Genomic DNA, 16,343 nt, shown 5'->3' with positions numbered 1-16,343 from the left:
AGGTCTGCAGGTCCTCCCAAAGCACCAGACTGACGCAAACTTCAGCCCTGGGCCTCTTGCTTTCCAAAAGACAACCTCCTGTTCAACAATTGGCTTTTTGTGCTGCACAATACTACCCACTAAGGGCTGGGTGGAAAAAATCTAGTCCCTTTCACCTGTAACCTCATCCTGGCCTCCAGTCCCACGGTGAAGAGGGCTCTCTTGGACCCCGGATCTGTGCACAGCCCCATCACACGGGCCAAAGACTGACAAGAGAGCCAGGCAGCCCAATACACACACCATTCCTCGGCCAAAGGAAGGCTCGGTCATGGCGAGCGCACCCCCAACACAGGCCAACCTCGGAAGGTCAGGATGGAGAAACTGAGGCTCAGAGAGAGGCAGCGACTGGCTCCAGGGCACACAGCGAGTCGGGAACGGCGCTCTATTACAACCTCAGCCTCCAGATTCCGGGGTACCACACAGCCGTCCGCCTGCCCTCACCACGCCGGCTAAGAATAACATCCCCTCGGAACTTCAGCCCCAGCGTTCCCGCCCCCGAAGGGCCAGGACCTTGGTCATTGCCCCGCGCGTCCACCGGCCAAACCGCAGACCCTGCCCACCCGCGGGCCGGGCCCGCCGCCGCCGCTCCCGACCCAGAGGCCCAACCCAGGTTCCCACAGCCCGCCAAAGACCTGCAGAGTCGCACTCCCGAGAGCCTGAGGCGGCGGACATTTCCCAGCCAGTTTCTTCAAGCTCTTCATCACGCCGCTCTCACCGCCCCGCCCGCGCTGCCCGCTCCGCCCCCAGAAGGGCCCGCCCCCGCGTGCCACCTCCACCAATCGAAGGCCGATACTCTCCATAGCCCCGCCCCCCAACAGTAATGAGACCGCCCCCGCAGCCGCACTTCCTCCAATCTCCACCGCCCCTTTCGAGACGGATACCTGCCTCCGCCAATTCCGGCGCATGGCGGCCGGGGGCCCGGGGCGGAGTTCCAACCGAGCGGCGTGGGCGGATCGGGCTCCAGCCGGGTGCACCTGTATACCGACAGCCACAGGAATTCAGGATCCGGGGTCGCCGGGTCGCAACCTGTGGCAGGGAAAAGGAGGGAATGCTGAGCCACGGGCTTGAAGAGCCAGTTCCACCTCTGCATGACTGTATGCCGGTGAGCAAATCGCTCAGCCTTTCCGGAGAGTCTCCAAGCCTATTTCCCGGAGCACTGGCTGCATCTGGGATTCAAATGTAATAATAAATGTGGAAAAAGAAAAAAGTGCCCTTCCAAGCTAGACCCGCGCTACTCCCCGTGGTAACTATGTGCTAAGGTGTGTGCTTCATATGTGTATTACTCCTTAATCCTCACAACTAAGTGTAGGAAGTGAGGAACTATTTATCCCATGGCAGCAGAGACCGTAGGTCTTAGGTCGCAGAGTGAGAGGCACAGTGGGAACTCAAATAGCTGTCAGTACTAGGGAGTGGGTTGGGTGCTTTAATTGCCCATAATCTCCGTCAGCAACTTGTAAGCTACTCCTAGTAAAAACACACTCTAGGTAAAAATAGTGTGTTTGCTATGAGATATGCCTTCAAGACAGGTCCTCTCAAGACAAGACCTCTGGTTCCCCTTTAACAGATGGCCACCTCTTCCTGGAAATTCTTGAGTGCTTCTGCCTCTCACTCAAACCCACTTCTGTCTGGGCCCTGAATGCTTTTGGTCTCCTATGCTATCTTGCCTGCTCTTCTTGTAAAACTGCATGAACCTGACCAAACCGAATTGGATTTGCAGGGACATCATAAATGGAGAAACTTGGGTTCCAGGCCCCAGTATGGCACTGGCAGAAATAGCTTTTAAGTTCTTTTCAGTATTTGCTTAGTGTTAATCCATATTGGGCCTCATCTAATCCTCATAAACCTCTTGGAGTAGTAGGTAAGGCAGGTTCATATCATTGTACAAATGACAAAGCCAAGACCTAAAGAAATAAAATACACTGTTCACATTCACAACTAGGAAGTGGCAGAGCTGGGATCTGAACTGAAATCTCTGGACCCCGGGGGCATGGGTTAGAGCCTGGGGTTCCAAATCCCGTCCCATCAATTCAATTGAGGAATGACCTTGGGCAAGTTACTTACCTTCTCTATGTCAGTTTATTCATCTATAAACAGCATATCTACTCTTTAGTATTGCTCAAGGGACAGAACAGGAGAATATGGTTGGTGTGCATGGTCCAGATGTCTAGAAAAATGTCTGACACATAGTAGGTGCTCAGTTAGGGTTCTCTAATTCTTTTCTCTAATTGAGGTCTCTTGACCAAGGCACTTCTACTCCCTGGCCTTTTGTGCTGCACGTTATCCACCAGGGACCGGGTGGAGAAAACCTAGTTCCTCTCACCTTTCACCTCAACCCTCATCCTGGACTCCAGTCCCTTTATCTGTAAAAGGCAAGGGTTGGGCTGGTAGGCACCCAAGGCTTCACCAGTGAGAGTCCCCTTCTTACCCAGGCCCCTCCCTGAGGGAGTCCACGTCATGATGACTACTCAGGGAACTTGATTCAGTGCAGTGTCCCTGCTGGCTATCCCAGGTGTGGTCCCCAGAAGGCAGAGCAGGTAAAGGGACTGATAGACAGATACGTAAGCCTAAAAGAGCAAAGTCATCCTTGACTCCTCTCTCCAGACTCACAGCCAGGCACCAAGCTCTGCTCTTCATTTCAACACATATCCATGAAGTGCCTCCTGAGTGCCAGGCACTGTTCGAACCACTGGGGTAAAGTTATGAACACAACCCAAACTCACTGCCCATGTGGTACCTGCATTCTCTTCAATTCGATCTCCGGTGCACCCTCTCCTCTCCATCCCTAGCCCAAGCCTCAGTTTTTATGCCGGAACCCCTGCAATGCACTCCCGGTGAGCTCCCTGCTCTAGTCTCTCCCCTTTGGAACCAGTTGCCAGAGGAACTTTTCCTTCATGCAAATCCTACCTTGTCATTCCTAGGTTTAAAACTCTTACAGCTCCCCACAAGCTGTAGGGCAAAGTCCAAGGTCTTTGTTGGTTGTTTAAAACCCTTCTTGAGCTGTCTCTGCTGGCCTCGGCTGGCTCAGCTCTCTCCACACCCTCCTATCTCCAAGTTCAATCCCATTCAACAACCTGCTCTTCCTTCTGACAGCCGTCTCCCCCTTGTTGCCTGCCTGGGAAAAACCTTGTTCATCTTTCAGGTCTTGGCTTACATATCACCTCCTCCATGAAGCCTTTCTTCACTGAGCCGTTTCTATGGGATAGGAAACACTTTTGTAAAAGATTCTGCATCAAAACACAAGAGCAAGGGGCGCCTGGGTGGTTCAGTCAGTTGAGCGTCCAACTCTTGATTTCGGTTCAGGTTGAGATCTCACGGTTCGTGGGTTTAAGCCCCATATCAGGCTTCATGCTGGTAGTGTGGAGCCTGCTTGGGATTCTCTTTCTCCCTCTCTTTCTCTCTCTCTCTCCCCCTCCCTTCTCTAAAAATAAATAAATAAACTTAAAAAAATGTTTTCATAGCATTAAACACACACACACACACACACACACACACACACACACACACAAGCTAAGCTCTTCTGGAGGACACTATGTAGTCCTGTCTAATCCTGGCTCCATAGTTTACCAGCTGTGTACTCAGGCAAGACACTTAGCCTCCCCGAGCCTCAGTTTCCTTGTCTGTAAAATGGACACATTGCTAATACCAACCTTGTAAGGTATGGTAAGGAAAATAAGATAATGTGCAAAAAGTTCTCAGAACAGCATCTAACACACACTGAGTCAACAATGAATGTTAGCTAAGTTACGGGCCCTCTTGTACAAAAGGAAGAAACAGGTTTTGAGCTCCTAGTATGTGCTGGGCACTTTCACATGTATTCTCCCATTTAATTCTCACTGCTCCATGAGGAAGATATTCTTTACAAGTCTACAAAACCAAGGTTCAGAGAGATGAGGTGGTTTGCCCCAAGACACATCATCAGCAAAGATAGGTTTCAAATGCAAGGGGCTGTGCAGCTTAAAAGTCCATGTTCTTTGCTGTTATTACTATTATTACCCCTCCTACATCTACTAATAATAATCATAAATTGAGTTATCCTTATTAGTTGAACCTTTGGAGGCAAATTTCCCCCTGTTTGTAGAATAAACTTCAAACCCCTTAACCAGGCATTCAAGGGTCTGTAATCTTGTTTCTACTTCCTTATCCCACATACCCCAGCTTACATCCAAAGCCAGTCCCCTTTCTGGCATACCAGGCAAATTAAGTTGGAGCCCCCCAGACATTTAGACCACGATGGAAGGGAAGCCCCCACCCCCCGCCGTCATTCCTACAGAGACAAGATGTTAGCTGGAAAGGAAACAAATAATGGTGTTGGGTATACACCTAAGCCCAGTACCTGGTGACTGAGATTTACGTGTTCTGTGGCTAATTCTCTGCTCTGTACAAACTCTCCTTTACCTGCCTAGCTGAAATCCTGATCTATACAAGTTCTGCCCCAGAGGCCACTAACCTCTCATTGCTAAGCCAAAACTAGACCATTTCCTCAGCTGCCGTGGGAGACAGAGCAAGGGTCAAGAGCAGATGAGCCCATATGCCCAGCTGTGGTTGCCAGAGAGACGGAAGATAGGCCTCTAGGAGTTGCTGACCCTGCTAACTTATAAAAGATTCTGCATCAGAATCACAGCCCACCCAGCCTAGAGCCGGGAGGACAAAGGGGGCTCCGCTCAGGTTTAGAAATGGGAAGCCAGAAATGAAAACCCATGGTTGGCTCATGGCCTGAGGGCACTGTGGCCTCAGGCCAGCAGCATTGAGAGGGCACAGAAACTGTGGAGCGTGAGTCCAAAGGATGGAAAGTCAACTGGCAGTGGATAGGTCAGTGCCCAGCCATACCCCCCGCCCCACCCCAGAGAGCCTGGAGTCTTACCTACCTGGACAGGCGCTGGCAACTTCTTGGAGGAACATCCTGGTGTGTGAACCAAAAGGTAGCTGGAATACGAGGCTGAGCTCTGCAGTGTCCAGCTGGACAGTCACATCTGAGCCTGCACAGAGGAGGTGGGAATTGAGCCCTTGGCCTCCAGAACTACCGAGGCTGGCATCCCCAGAATGGAGAATCAGCAGCCCAAGATCCCAAAGCCCTGTTAGCCCTTAAGCAGTTCACTAAAGGCTGCTGCTGGGTGGTAAAGAAACCTCTACACTCTCAGCTCCAAATTAACATCCTCCCCACTCCGCAGGGGGGCACGGATCAGGGCTCTAACAGCCAGTAAGCCTCCCCACAAGAGTGCTAGATGGCACTGGACGGGGACAAGTTCTCTGACCTGTTGTCTACCCATCCCTGAGCAGAAGGGAATATGCACATAGAAGCAGACGAGAGGGGCTGTCTGGGTCTAGCTGACTACGTCAGGCATGTGCCGGGTACTGGGAATACCATGGTAAGGGGAATGGACACGGCCTGTCTGCGAGGAGCTAGACTGTGGAGGGTATCCTGATCATCGCAGAACCCCCCAGCACCCTGTAGGCTCATGGCGAGCACCCACAAATGCGCCCAACTAATGAATGAGCAGGAGCAATCTAGCAGAGTGATCAAGACTGTGGGCTCTACAGTCTGGACTCTGAGTGTGAATCCCGGTTCCGCCACTTACTAAGTTCGTTTCTCTAGGCTTCAGTTACCTTGTCCACAAAATGGGGATGGGAAAACAGTGACGGCTTCATGGGGTTGTGGTGGGGAAGCATCGTATGGTGTACGTAAAGCTCTTAAGATAGTGCCTGACACAAGATACTCATTGACTGAATATTCATTTCTGTTGTTAGTACTACGGCTCTACTACAGTCTAGCAGAGAAGGCAAGCATTAAATAGGTCACTACAAATAATTAAATCACTGAAGGTGGCAAGGGCACCTGGGTGGCTCTGTCGGTTGTGCATCCAGCTCTTGGTTTCCGCTCGGGTCATGACCTCCCAGTTTGTGAGTTCGAGCCCTGTGTCGGGCTCTGCACTTAAGTGTGGAGCCTGCTTGGGATTCTCTCTCTCCCTCGCTCTCTGCCCCTCCCCCACTCACTCTGTCTCTGTCCCTGTCCCTCTCAAAATAAATAATCTTAAAAAAGAAACTTTAGGGGTGCCCGCGTGGCTCAGTCGGTTAAGCGTCCGACTTTGGCTCAGGTCCCAATCTCACAGCTCATGAGTTAGAGCCCCGTGTTGGGTTCTCTGCTGACAGCTCAGAGCCTGCTTTGGATTCTCTGTCTCCCTCTTTTCTCTCTGTCCCTCCCCCTCTTGTGAGCATGCGCTCTCTCTCTCAAAAATAGATTAAAAAATCTTCTTTTAGGGGCGCCTGGGTGGCTCAGTCGGTTGAGCGTCCGTCCGACTTCGGCTCAGGTCATGATCTCACGGTCCGTGAGTTCGAGCCCCGCGTCGGGCTCTGTGCTGACAGCTCAGAGCCTGGAGCCTGCTTCGGATTCTGTGTCTTCCTCTCTCTCTGACCCTCCCCCCATTCATGCTCTGTCTCAAAAATAAATAAACATTAAAAAAAAAATTTTTTTTTAAATCTTCTTTTAATTTAAAAAAACTTAAAGGGGCGCCTGGGTGGCGCAGTCGGTTAAGCGTCCGACTTCAGCCAGGTCACGATCTCGCGGTCCGTGAGTTCGAGCCCCGCGTCAGGCTCTAGGCTGATGGCTCGGAGCCTGGAGCCTGTTTCCGATTCTGTGTCTCCCTCTCTCTCTGCCCCTCCCCCGTTCATGCTCTGTCTCTCTCTGTCCCAAAAATAAAAAAAACAAAACAAAACAAAAAAAAAACGTTGAAAAAAAAAAAAAACTTAAAAAAAATCACTGTGGGTGACAGAGAGCCGTCAAGGATGAGAAAAAGGAATGTGTATCTTCGAGGCACAACTTCGGGAGGCTCAACTAAAGCTTCCTGGAAGAAGTAAAGTGTGAAATGAAGCCCCGAAGGATGGGTTGGCTAAGTGAAAAGAGGTGTGGGGGCTCTCAGAAAGAGGGAGCCACATGTGCAGGGGCTCCGCGGCGGGATCATGTCATGCTGGAAGGTGATGGAAGCAATCCAGAAGATTCCAAGCACAGCAAGAGGGGGGGGGGGGGATGGGCGGGCCTGATCCTACAGCGTTTTGCTTGCCATGGTAAGGACATCAGAGAGTGTTCCTCACACCATTCTCTCAGTGGATCCTGCCCTAACTAACTGCCACTCACGCTGAAAAGACCACTCACCGAGAATGTAGAGTTCACCATCCAGGGACACTGTGGGGAGGGAAATGAAAACGGCTTTAGCAATTGAGCACTCCAGCCGCTACCAGGGCAGAAATGACCCGGGGGCCCAGAGGAGAGGGACTCACACCACCCAGCCCCTGTGGCACCTTCTTCCAGCGTGAAATCCCGTGAGACCGGCACTATCTGGTCCAAAGAGACATCGTCCCCGGTAATGGCCATCCTCCGGTGCGTGTACAGGAAGAGACTAAGGGCAGGAAGCAGAGGTGAAGACAGGGCCCACCGGCCACCCCTCAGGCTCATCGTGGGGGCCTTGGCCAAGTGCTCACACTCCCTCCTTGGTCCCTAGGATCGTGCTGGTGGTGCCCTGCTCTGCACAATCCTCGTGCCTTCTCTGTCCACGGTGCCCATCAGAGACTGCCGTTCTACAGATAGGTCATCAAAGCTGAACTTGGCTCATTTTGGGGTGCCTCTGCTTTGTCAGTGAAGCACATGCGTGATCTATCTGTAGCGTGTGACAGCAACACCATAACCTCAGTCACCCCTTCCCTCTCTGACCACAGTTTTGCTATCTGTAAAGTCAGGGTGGTAGGTTAGAAAATGTCGAGTGTCCCTCCCCCATCCCCTCAGCTCTGAGATCCTGAGGTTCACTTTTTGGCTCTGAGACCTTCGACAAGCATTTGTCAGTCTCTCTCCTTCTGTGTAACATGTGGGCATCGCTGGCAACATGTATTGGGTACAGGGGAGTAAAACAACTCGCTCACGATCATGTGGGTCAGAGGCAATAATGCCTGGATTTGAACCCAGGCAGACAGGCCATGCAACTCAAGATCTGGACCAGAACATTCAGCTGTCTCTGCTTGACAAGTTTCTCCAACAGGTTTTGAGGATTAAGTGAGCCCAATACACAGGAAGGGCTTAGAATATAGTGTTCAAAACATATGAGTGATCATTATTCTAATTAATCTAGAAGACTTAGGCTCTGCCCCAGAGGGATGGCTGAAGCCCAGCTGGAGGATACAGTGAAGAATAACCCCATGGCCCAACAGGCAAGGACCAAACCCCTCACTCACGCGTGTTCCTGGCCACCATGTTTCAGGCGGTGGCGCACGAGTCCCAGGAGACGGCTCTGCCTACTGTCTCCCTCACACAGCACACCTTGAACTGCCTGCTGCTCGGGGTCAAGGAAAAACCAAAACAAAACCGGAGGCCAGGCCTCTGCCAACCCAGCCCAGCCCACCTTCCCTGCCCTTCCCTTGCTCATCCAGATGCACTGTGACCTTAGGCAAGTCACTTCACCTCTCTGACCCTTCCTTATCTGTGAAATGGGGATAATAACCCCCAACGTCACAGCGGGTTGGGAGGATGACAGAGTATTTAAAGCACCGGGAGGAGTCTGATACTGAGCAAGCACGTAGTAAATACTAGCTTCCTTCTTTCCCGAAGGCACAGAGCAAGGGAGGAAAGCAGACAGGCACATAGACACGGTCCGGTCCACCTCCCAGGGTGAGGGCAGGCGCCGGGGCTGGGAGCTCAGTGCTGGGAAGGATATGATGATGCAATATTCCCCCTCAGCCAGGGTCTCCTGGATCGCCACAGACTGGTCCATGCTTGTCCCTGCTGAGCAGACACGCCCTGGGGAGAGGGGGGCAGATGGGAGCCCCCTTAGGTCAACAAGTTACCCAGGAGGTGATGGAGCTGCCTCAGAGGGCTGAGGGGCAAGGAGGAGAGCCCTTGTACAGAGAGAAGTTAGAGGAGGCCTGACCCTCCCCTTCCTCCTCCTTAGATGGGCCCTTTAGTTTCTAGGGAGAGGGGCCATCCCTTTGCCCCTGGTGGGATATACAGTTTGTTGCACCACCCTTTGGAAAGGCGTCCGGTTGTTTCTGAGCGGGGTCTGGTCTATTTGTTGGAAGGCGGGTGCCTTGTCCCATTACTGGAGAGGGAGGCATGGTCCCACGGCTCCCGGGATAGGGCTCTGCCTCCCTTTTGGGGGAGCAGTATTAGCCCTGCTGGCACCTCTTTGGAGGGTGTCGGTGGTGCGTCTGCGTGGATTTGGGGGGAAATGTCCTGTTCTTCTTGGGAAGGGAAGGGAAGGGAAGGGAAGGGAAGGGAAGGGAAGGGAAGGGAAGGGAAGGGAAGGGCAGGGCAGGGCAGGGCAGGGCAGGGCCTCATCCTGGACAAGGACCCCAGTCCCGTTCCTCTTTCCCTAGAGACAGGAAAACACATCGCATTGCTCTTTGGCCCTCATCCCCGCCCAGCAGGCCTGATTGCATCAGCCACAAGCCAGGGGGTGTCCGGTTTTGACAGCTGCAGGACCAGGGTCTCAGCCCTCAGTCTGCCCACTCCCGCCTGCCCAGCCCGGCCCTGGCTTCCCTGCTCCGCACCTGCTCCCAGCCCCCTGCCACTGCCGCCTACCTCCTGAGCTGTCACCGCTGAGGACGTAGGACACCAGGACACCGCGGCCCTGGCCGGCTAGTGACTACGTTTCCCAGGAGCCCGTGCGCCACACGCTGGTCAGCCAGCCTGCAAGTCCCAGCATGCCCACACCAATCACGGGGGCGCTGGGGGGCTCGCCGCCTCCATTAACCCCTTAGGTCCTGGGGTACTCTGAGCTCCCCCTTCCTGATGACTGCTCTGTCACCCCAGCCCTCCAAGTCATGGGGCCAGAGCTCCCCGCCTAGCATCCTGAAGGAAGATGGCCATGTCTGCCTTACGGGGAAAAAAATAATGCATTTTCATTTTCTCCTCTATTCCAGCCTCAACTCCTTTCATCCAGGCTGGCCCACTCTGGCCTCTACTGGAACTCTTTCTCCCCAGATAACTACCCTGACAACTTTGGGGTCTTCCCATTCAGTGGGGGGTCGGGAAGGAAGTTCTGTTTTTCCAGATGAACCCTAGCCTCTCCTTGGGATTAGTGCTGAAGCCCTGCCCCCTTGGAGGGCACCAAGTTCAGGCCGAGGCCCTGGGAAGAAGTGAGGATCCTGGAGCCCATGCTATGGACCTGATAAATCCCTGTCACGAAAGATACAGCTGTAGGAGTCAGAGCTGGGGGTGGGACTGGGGGCTTGCAGGGCCTACAGAGTCTCCCTAGCTGCTGCTCCCCAGTTCTTCTGGGCCCAGCTAGGGGAGCAGGAAGGGAGCAGGGCAGAGTGGAGGAACAGCAGCGTGGCCACAGCCGTGGCCCCGTGGAGGGGCCCTCCTAGTGACCCTTGGGGCAACCGGGTTGAAGTGAAGATTCCCATCCAGCTGGAGAAGCTGAGGCTTGGCAGGACTCCTGGTAGCAGGGCTGAGCCACTGTCCCGCGACAGCCAGGGGTCCCAGCCACATAGGCCGCAACAAAGCCTGAGCTGGACCAGTTCAGCTGCAAGAAGAAATGGGACCATTCATACTCTGCTTGCCCCTCCCCTGCCACTCACCGAGGCAGGAAGTGTAAAGTGGGCCATGGGCTGAGCTGAACCTCCCTGGACCCCCAGCTCCCTCTCCACGAGCTCAGCCGGTCAGTCCCCAGAGAACATACGGGGTGACCAGAAACGAGGAAGCATGTCATGGAGACTTGGAAGATCCCAGCTGCCACCCTGGATCTGGTATGATGTAGAGCTGAGAGGGTCGAGCATGCTGGGCCCCAGGCAGCCGGGCTCCGGCCAGGTCTAGCTCTGGCCAGTTTTGGCTGCTTGACCCACTGTGCCCCAGCGGGAGATGAAAGGCCTATAGTTCTGAGGAAGGACAGCACTCCAAGGGCCCACCTCACAGGAGTCCCAGCCCTCAGGGCACAGCTTCCTGCCCTCTGAAGCAGTCACCACCTTGGCAGGAGAAGGTGGCACAGATTTTCCCCTGTAAGAGAAAGTGGAGGGAAGGCTGAGGGGCGGGCAGCTCTGCTCAGACTGGATGTAGAGCGAACACTGGACGGAGGCAGGGATGAAGCCCCATGTGGCTGTCCCACTGCCCCCAGCCCTCTTCCTGCTTCTGCCTTCCAGAGCAGACAGGTGGGAAGCAGACACTCATGTTTCCCTTGGGGGCTGGCTCCTTGGTGGTCACCAGGAGCTAAGTGGGAAGCAGCTAGTCCTCTGGGACGGTCAGGTGGCCTAGGCCTGGGAGCAGAACAAGGATGCCTGGGGAAGTGCTGTGACACTCCGCTGCAGGGTGGGGTGGGGGGAGGTAACCCCTCTGCAGAGTCCCAGCCCCCATCCCAGAAAGGGCTTTGTGTGTGGGGACAGTCACGACCTGAAACTGCGACAGTGCTGCTACCCGGGACAAGCAGAGGAGCTTTGCTGGGCCTCCACGGAGACTGGAGAAAGGGGAGAGCTGGTAGGGAGAAGGGGGAAGGGAGAACTGGGAGGGGGAGGCTGGTGGGGTTGGGGCACCGAAGGTACAAAGCTCAGACTCAGGGAGTGATGAGGAGGGTAGATCTCAAACGTAAGGGTCAGCCTGACAAGGTAGAGAGGTTAGGGTGTGGCTAGAGGCTGGGGGTTGGTAAAAACAGCTCAGATTTGAGGGCCTTCCAAAGAGTGGGGTTCACAAGGGATACAGGAGTGCTGATCCATAGGGGCACTTGTTCCCCCATGTTTATAGCAGCACTTTCAACAATAGCCAAATTATGGAAAGAGCCTAAATGGCCATCAACGGATGAATGGATAAAGAAGATGTGGTTTATATATACAATGGAATACTACTTGGCAATGAGAAAGAATGAAATCTGGCCATTTGTAGCAACGTGGATGGAACTGGAGGGTATTATGCTAAGTGAAATAAGTCAGGTAGAGAAAGACAGGTACCATATGTTTTCACTCATATGTGGATCCTGAGAAACTCAACAGAAGACCAGGAGGGAGGGGAAGGGGGAAAAAAAATTACAGAGAGGGAGGGAGGCAGACCATAAAAGATTCCTAAATACTGAGAACAAACTGAGGATTGATGGGGGGGTGGGGGGAGAGGGGAAAGTGGGTGATGGGCATTGAGGAGGGCACCTGTTGGGGTGAGCACTGGGTGTTGTATGGAAACCAATTTGACAATAAATTACATATAAAAAAAACCAACAACTAAGAGTGGGGTTCAGAGTTGGGTGTTAGTGGGTGGGCAAGGCTCAGGGCTGGGGAGTGGCGGGGTGGGGCTCACAGCTCACAGGGGCGATGGGAGAAGCCAGAGCAGGGGCCATGGAGGAGGGGTTCTGGCCCCAGGCTGGCGGGGCTGCTCACCAGAGCCCAGTTCATTCAGGGCCCAGCAGAGTGAGCCACTGCAGCACCGAGGACAGCGGGGGGGCCTGGGCTGGGACTGGTTTCATCTCCCCTGGGCCACGTAGCAGGAAGCACCGAGTTGAATCAGCTGGAAGAAGAGCATGCCGGGAGTCCAGGAGGAGCGGGGACAGCCAGTCCTGGGCCAGGCTCAGCCCCCTGCCCCAATCCCAACCAGCGGCTCCTTTCCCTCCTGCTCGGCATCTCTCTTGCAGCAGCTTACTGCATGCAGCATACTGCATGCAGTGTAAGCAACCCACCCTCCTCCCGCAGCAGCCCCGTCCCACACCTCACCTCACGGTGGTGTTCCCCAGGCCTCCGGGTAGCACATCTCTCAGAAACAGTAGGAGCTGTGTCATATCTGCGGACAGCTTGAGACACTGTGGCTCCGTTCCCATGGGGTGAAGGCACCAGGGGGCTCTCTCCTCCTTTGTGTGCTGCTCACCTGGACAGGAGCAGGGGTCAGGTGACTGCTCGCCAGATTCTGGGCGACCAGTAAGACCAGCAGAAGGACTGGTAGGAGGAAAAGGAGAGAGGGGACCACTGCAGGGAGCAACCAGCTCAAGGGTCACAGGTCAAGGAAAGGTCAAGTGAAAGAGGTCGTGAGGTCAGGGAAGAGAAGGGGCAGTCCCAGGTCCAGCAACAGTCATGAGTTAGGGATGGTCACAGAGTCCAGGAAGGGCTGGGGTCCCTGGGCTGGGGACAGCTACCTCTGAGCAAAGCAACTCCATGACTACTGTTGGCCACAGATATCTTCTACTGAGGTCCTGCAGGGGCCAGAGAGAGTGAAGGACCCAGCTGAGGACTGCAAAGAGAGATCCCCATCATTGCCTTCCGCAGGTGAATAAACTGAGACTGGGGAGCAGGAGAGGTCAAACTCTACGGAAAAAGGGACCAAGGGGATGATTTTTTGCTTCCTGTAAGCCCTACAGTCAGAGTGACACTAAGGCAAGCACAAAGGGGCCTGGAGCCTAGTAACAGCCCCTCTGAGAGTGAATGTTGTTGTTGGCATGGCAACAGCAGCATCCTAGGCCCAAGGGGAGACAGAACTGGAGCAGGTGCAGTGACAGGGAAGAGACATCTGGTGCCTCTGATTGGGCTTCATTTGTGTCCAACATCAGAAGGTGCTGGGGGGAGATGGGCTTTCTCAGAACCCAGGGCAGAGAAACCCCAGGTCACAGAGAGGGCCCCAAATCAGGGCACACCTTGTCCGGGTTCTTCAGGGTTCAGATCCTACCCTGTTTCTAAACCAGAGCTGGGCCAAGGGCAGGAGGTAGGTCTTAGACACGGGAGATCTGGATCCTGGCTCTGCTTCCCCCAGTACTGAAAGATTAGACCTGGAAGAGTGTGCTAAGCCCAGTTTGGGTGTTTCCATGCAAGGCTGAAAACTGCTGCAGGTGAGGTGGGGGGGGGGGGGGGCGTTATTTCTATTTTCTCCCCCAGCCGCATGTTCCCAAGGCTCACAGGACACGCTTCCCTGACCTCATTCTTCCTTCAGCACTTCCATCTGTTTCTTTCCAGGGAAAGCCTGGAGCTAGAACCCCTCTCGGCTGGGGCCTTCCAGGCAGGGGTCTTGAATACACATCTGGGGCAATGCTCACGATCCAGGGTGCTGAGGTGAAGCAGGATAGGATCTCCTGGCAATAGAGGTCACTTCTCTCTCTACCCTCACCTCTTCTAATTTTTTAAAAAATGTTTGTTACTTTATCTATTTATTTTTGAGAGAGACTATAAGCGGGGGAGGGGCAGAGAGAGAGAGGAAGACAGAGAATCCGAAGCAGGCTCCATGCTATCAGCACAGAGCCTGATGCTGGGCTTGAACTCACGAACCATGAGATCATGACCTGAGCCGAAGTCAGACACTTAACCAACTGAGGCACCCAGGTGCCCCTGTCTTCTTTTTTGCAAGTAATCTCTACTGCCAATGTGGGGCTCAAACTCAAGACCTTGAGATCGAGAGTCGCATGTTCTAGTGATGGAGCCAGCCAAGCACCCCTCCCCTCACCCCTTCCCAGCAGGTGTCCCCACACCTCTCCCTCCCCTCCAACACCACAAGTGGGAAGCACTTCTCCCAACAGCACCTCTCCAAGGGGATCTCAGCTTCCAAAGGTGAAGAGAAGGGCCCAGAGGCTCTACACAGATGTCTGTGTCCATGTGAAAGGAAGGGCCCAGGCATCCCGCACAGGCCTCTTTTCCTCCTCCCTGGGTTGGGTAGATGAGGCTGGAGGGACAGCCTGAGTGTGAGCTGGCCAGACACAGCAGAATCAGAAAGCCTGGCCGATAACCTCCTAATCTGCATTACTTTTGGCTTTGGTTTGTGCAATTCTCTATGGCTAGATAGAATATTCCTAATGATTACCTGTACCCCAGCCTCTCCCAGACATAGACCTACCTGCACACCTGAAGCTACGGAGGGGTGAACACGTGTGCATACGATGCAGCCCCTGGAATCATTGGTCAGCTCTGGGAATTCCTTCTGATGTTACTGCGGGGGTGGGGGTGGGGTGGGGGGGGTGGGACACACAGGGGCCACAGGCAGAAGGGAGCACAAGCCAAATGCTATCCAGACTGTAGCTGGAGGGAGAAATTAAAGCCAATTGGCAGCTTGGGCAGAGTGAAGGACCCCCGTCCCAAGGTCCCACTGGGACATGCCTACTTGTGTAGAGAAACCTGGAAGGTAGAGAGGGCTCTCAGGAGTGATAGGAGGGCAGGGAGGCCCATGTCCTTCCAGAACCCACCTGGAATGGGAGAAGTCTGGCTGGCTGGTGGTGGAAAGGGTGGTGTGCGGGAAGAGGCTGCGGGTCCATTCTTACCGTGAGAACTTGGGAGGTGAAGCTGCTGGCAGGATCTGAACAATGAGGGGGAGCCATCATCCCAAGGACATATTAAATAATGCAGAGGGAGGAGAAAAACCCCAGGAACCTTGCCCCTCACTCCTCTAACACACTGGTTACATTTTTAGGGTGCTCTCTTTGTAAAGCCTGCCAGGACAAGTTGACCCCAGCGAGAGGAACAGAAGACAACTGGAGGAAAGGGATGGCCCGTTGGGGCTGGACACAGACCGACTGGCTTTCCTCTGAGGTGGGAGTGAGGAGACTCCTGTTTCTGGGAGTTTCATCCCAGGATCAGCCGCTGGGTTCGGCAGCACCCGTGTTGGGGGCAAGCCCGAACGAGTCTCCAGCCTGACCTTCTCTGATGAGCAGCCTCCCTCCTTAAAGAGGGAGTTGAGTCACCTGTTCTCAGCAGGAAGTGCCCTGGTGGAGGTTCAGACTCCACGTCTAAGGGAGAGATTCTCATAAGACTCGGGAACCAAGAATGGGATTCCGGGCATTCGTGAACCCTTTAGATGGTGTGTAAAATTACCTATGCACATGTATTTTCCTAGAGAGTCCACAGTTTTTATCTTTGTATTTCAGAAGGAATCTATGATCCTGGAAAGATTAAGGACTACTGGTGTAAGCCAAGAGGGAGCAACCACGCTCCTTCCCGAGCCTGGTCAGGGAGCTGAGATGAAGTCTAGATTCCAGGGAGTCCCCTGTGGGAGAACCACTTCTGATGGTTTGTGCTAATAGCTCTGTGCCCTCAGGGCTGGAGGTCGCTGTAGGACTTTCTCCCTGTCCAGGAGGTTGTTATTGGGTCTCCGTACCTCTGGTTCTGCTCCCGTTCATGGTCTCACCTTCACCTAATTCTCAAGGTTTGTAAACCTAGCTGGGACACAGAAGGCGCTAAAAATATGTGTTTGGATGAAAGAAGAAAAGAATCCTTTGCTGCCGTGACAGGGAAGCGGCACATTTCCTCCAAGGCCTCTCTGGTGCAATTTGCATAAGGACCGCAGTCACCTAGGCAAAGGTGATAGCAGGACTCCCCAGGACCTGGCCCCACCTCCCCCCCCCACACGGTAAAATACAGGTTGTACTGACCCTGGAATCCAG

At 54.0% G+C, this 16,343-nt stretch overlaps 1 protein-coding gene across 5 annotated transcripts in view; it reads right to left on the bottom strand.

Moving 5' to 3' along the window:
• Positions 1–9,739, bottom strand: part of INPP5B (inositol polyphosphate-5-phosphatase B) — a 48,139-nt gene extending 38,400 nt beyond the window's left edge. Inside the window, exons 1-7 of one of the 5 annotated variants that reach the window (XM_078452061.2) lie at positions 9,599–9,739; positions 8,736–8,818; positions 8,257–8,351; positions 7,333–7,430; positions 7,187–7,216; positions 4,905–5,015; positions 925–1,065 (exon numbers count right to left, since the gene is read on the bottom strand). In XM_078452061.2, the coding sequence (XP_078308187.2) occupies positions 925–1,065; positions 4,905–5,015; positions 7,187–7,216; positions 7,333–7,430; positions 8,257–8,351; positions 8,736–8,792 (532 nt within the window). In that variant the 5' untranslated portion in view covers positions 8,793–8,818; positions 9,599–9,739. Of the gene's footprint in view, positions 1–671; positions 782–920; positions 1,066–4,904; positions 5,016–7,186; positions 7,217–7,332; positions 7,431–8,256; positions 8,352–8,735; positions 8,819–9,598 lie in introns of those variants that run through there. The other 4 variants (XM_078452062.2, XM_078452065.2, XM_078452063.2 and 1 more) reach the window with 4 other exon arrangements.
• Between the last annotated feature and the right edge of the window lie 6,604 nt (positions 9,740–16,343).

Source organism: Panthera onca, chromosome C1 (genome assembly GCF_046562875.1).
Source record: "Panthera onca isolate mPanOnc1 chromosome C1, mPanOnc1 haplotype 2, whole genome shotgun sequence".
In the NCBI taxonomy this organism is placed as follows: Eukaryota; Metazoa; Chordata; class Mammalia; order Carnivora; family Felidae; genus Panthera; species Panthera onca.
Note: the sequence above shows the minus strand (reverse complement) of the source record. Positions and strands in the feature narration are given on the sequence as shown.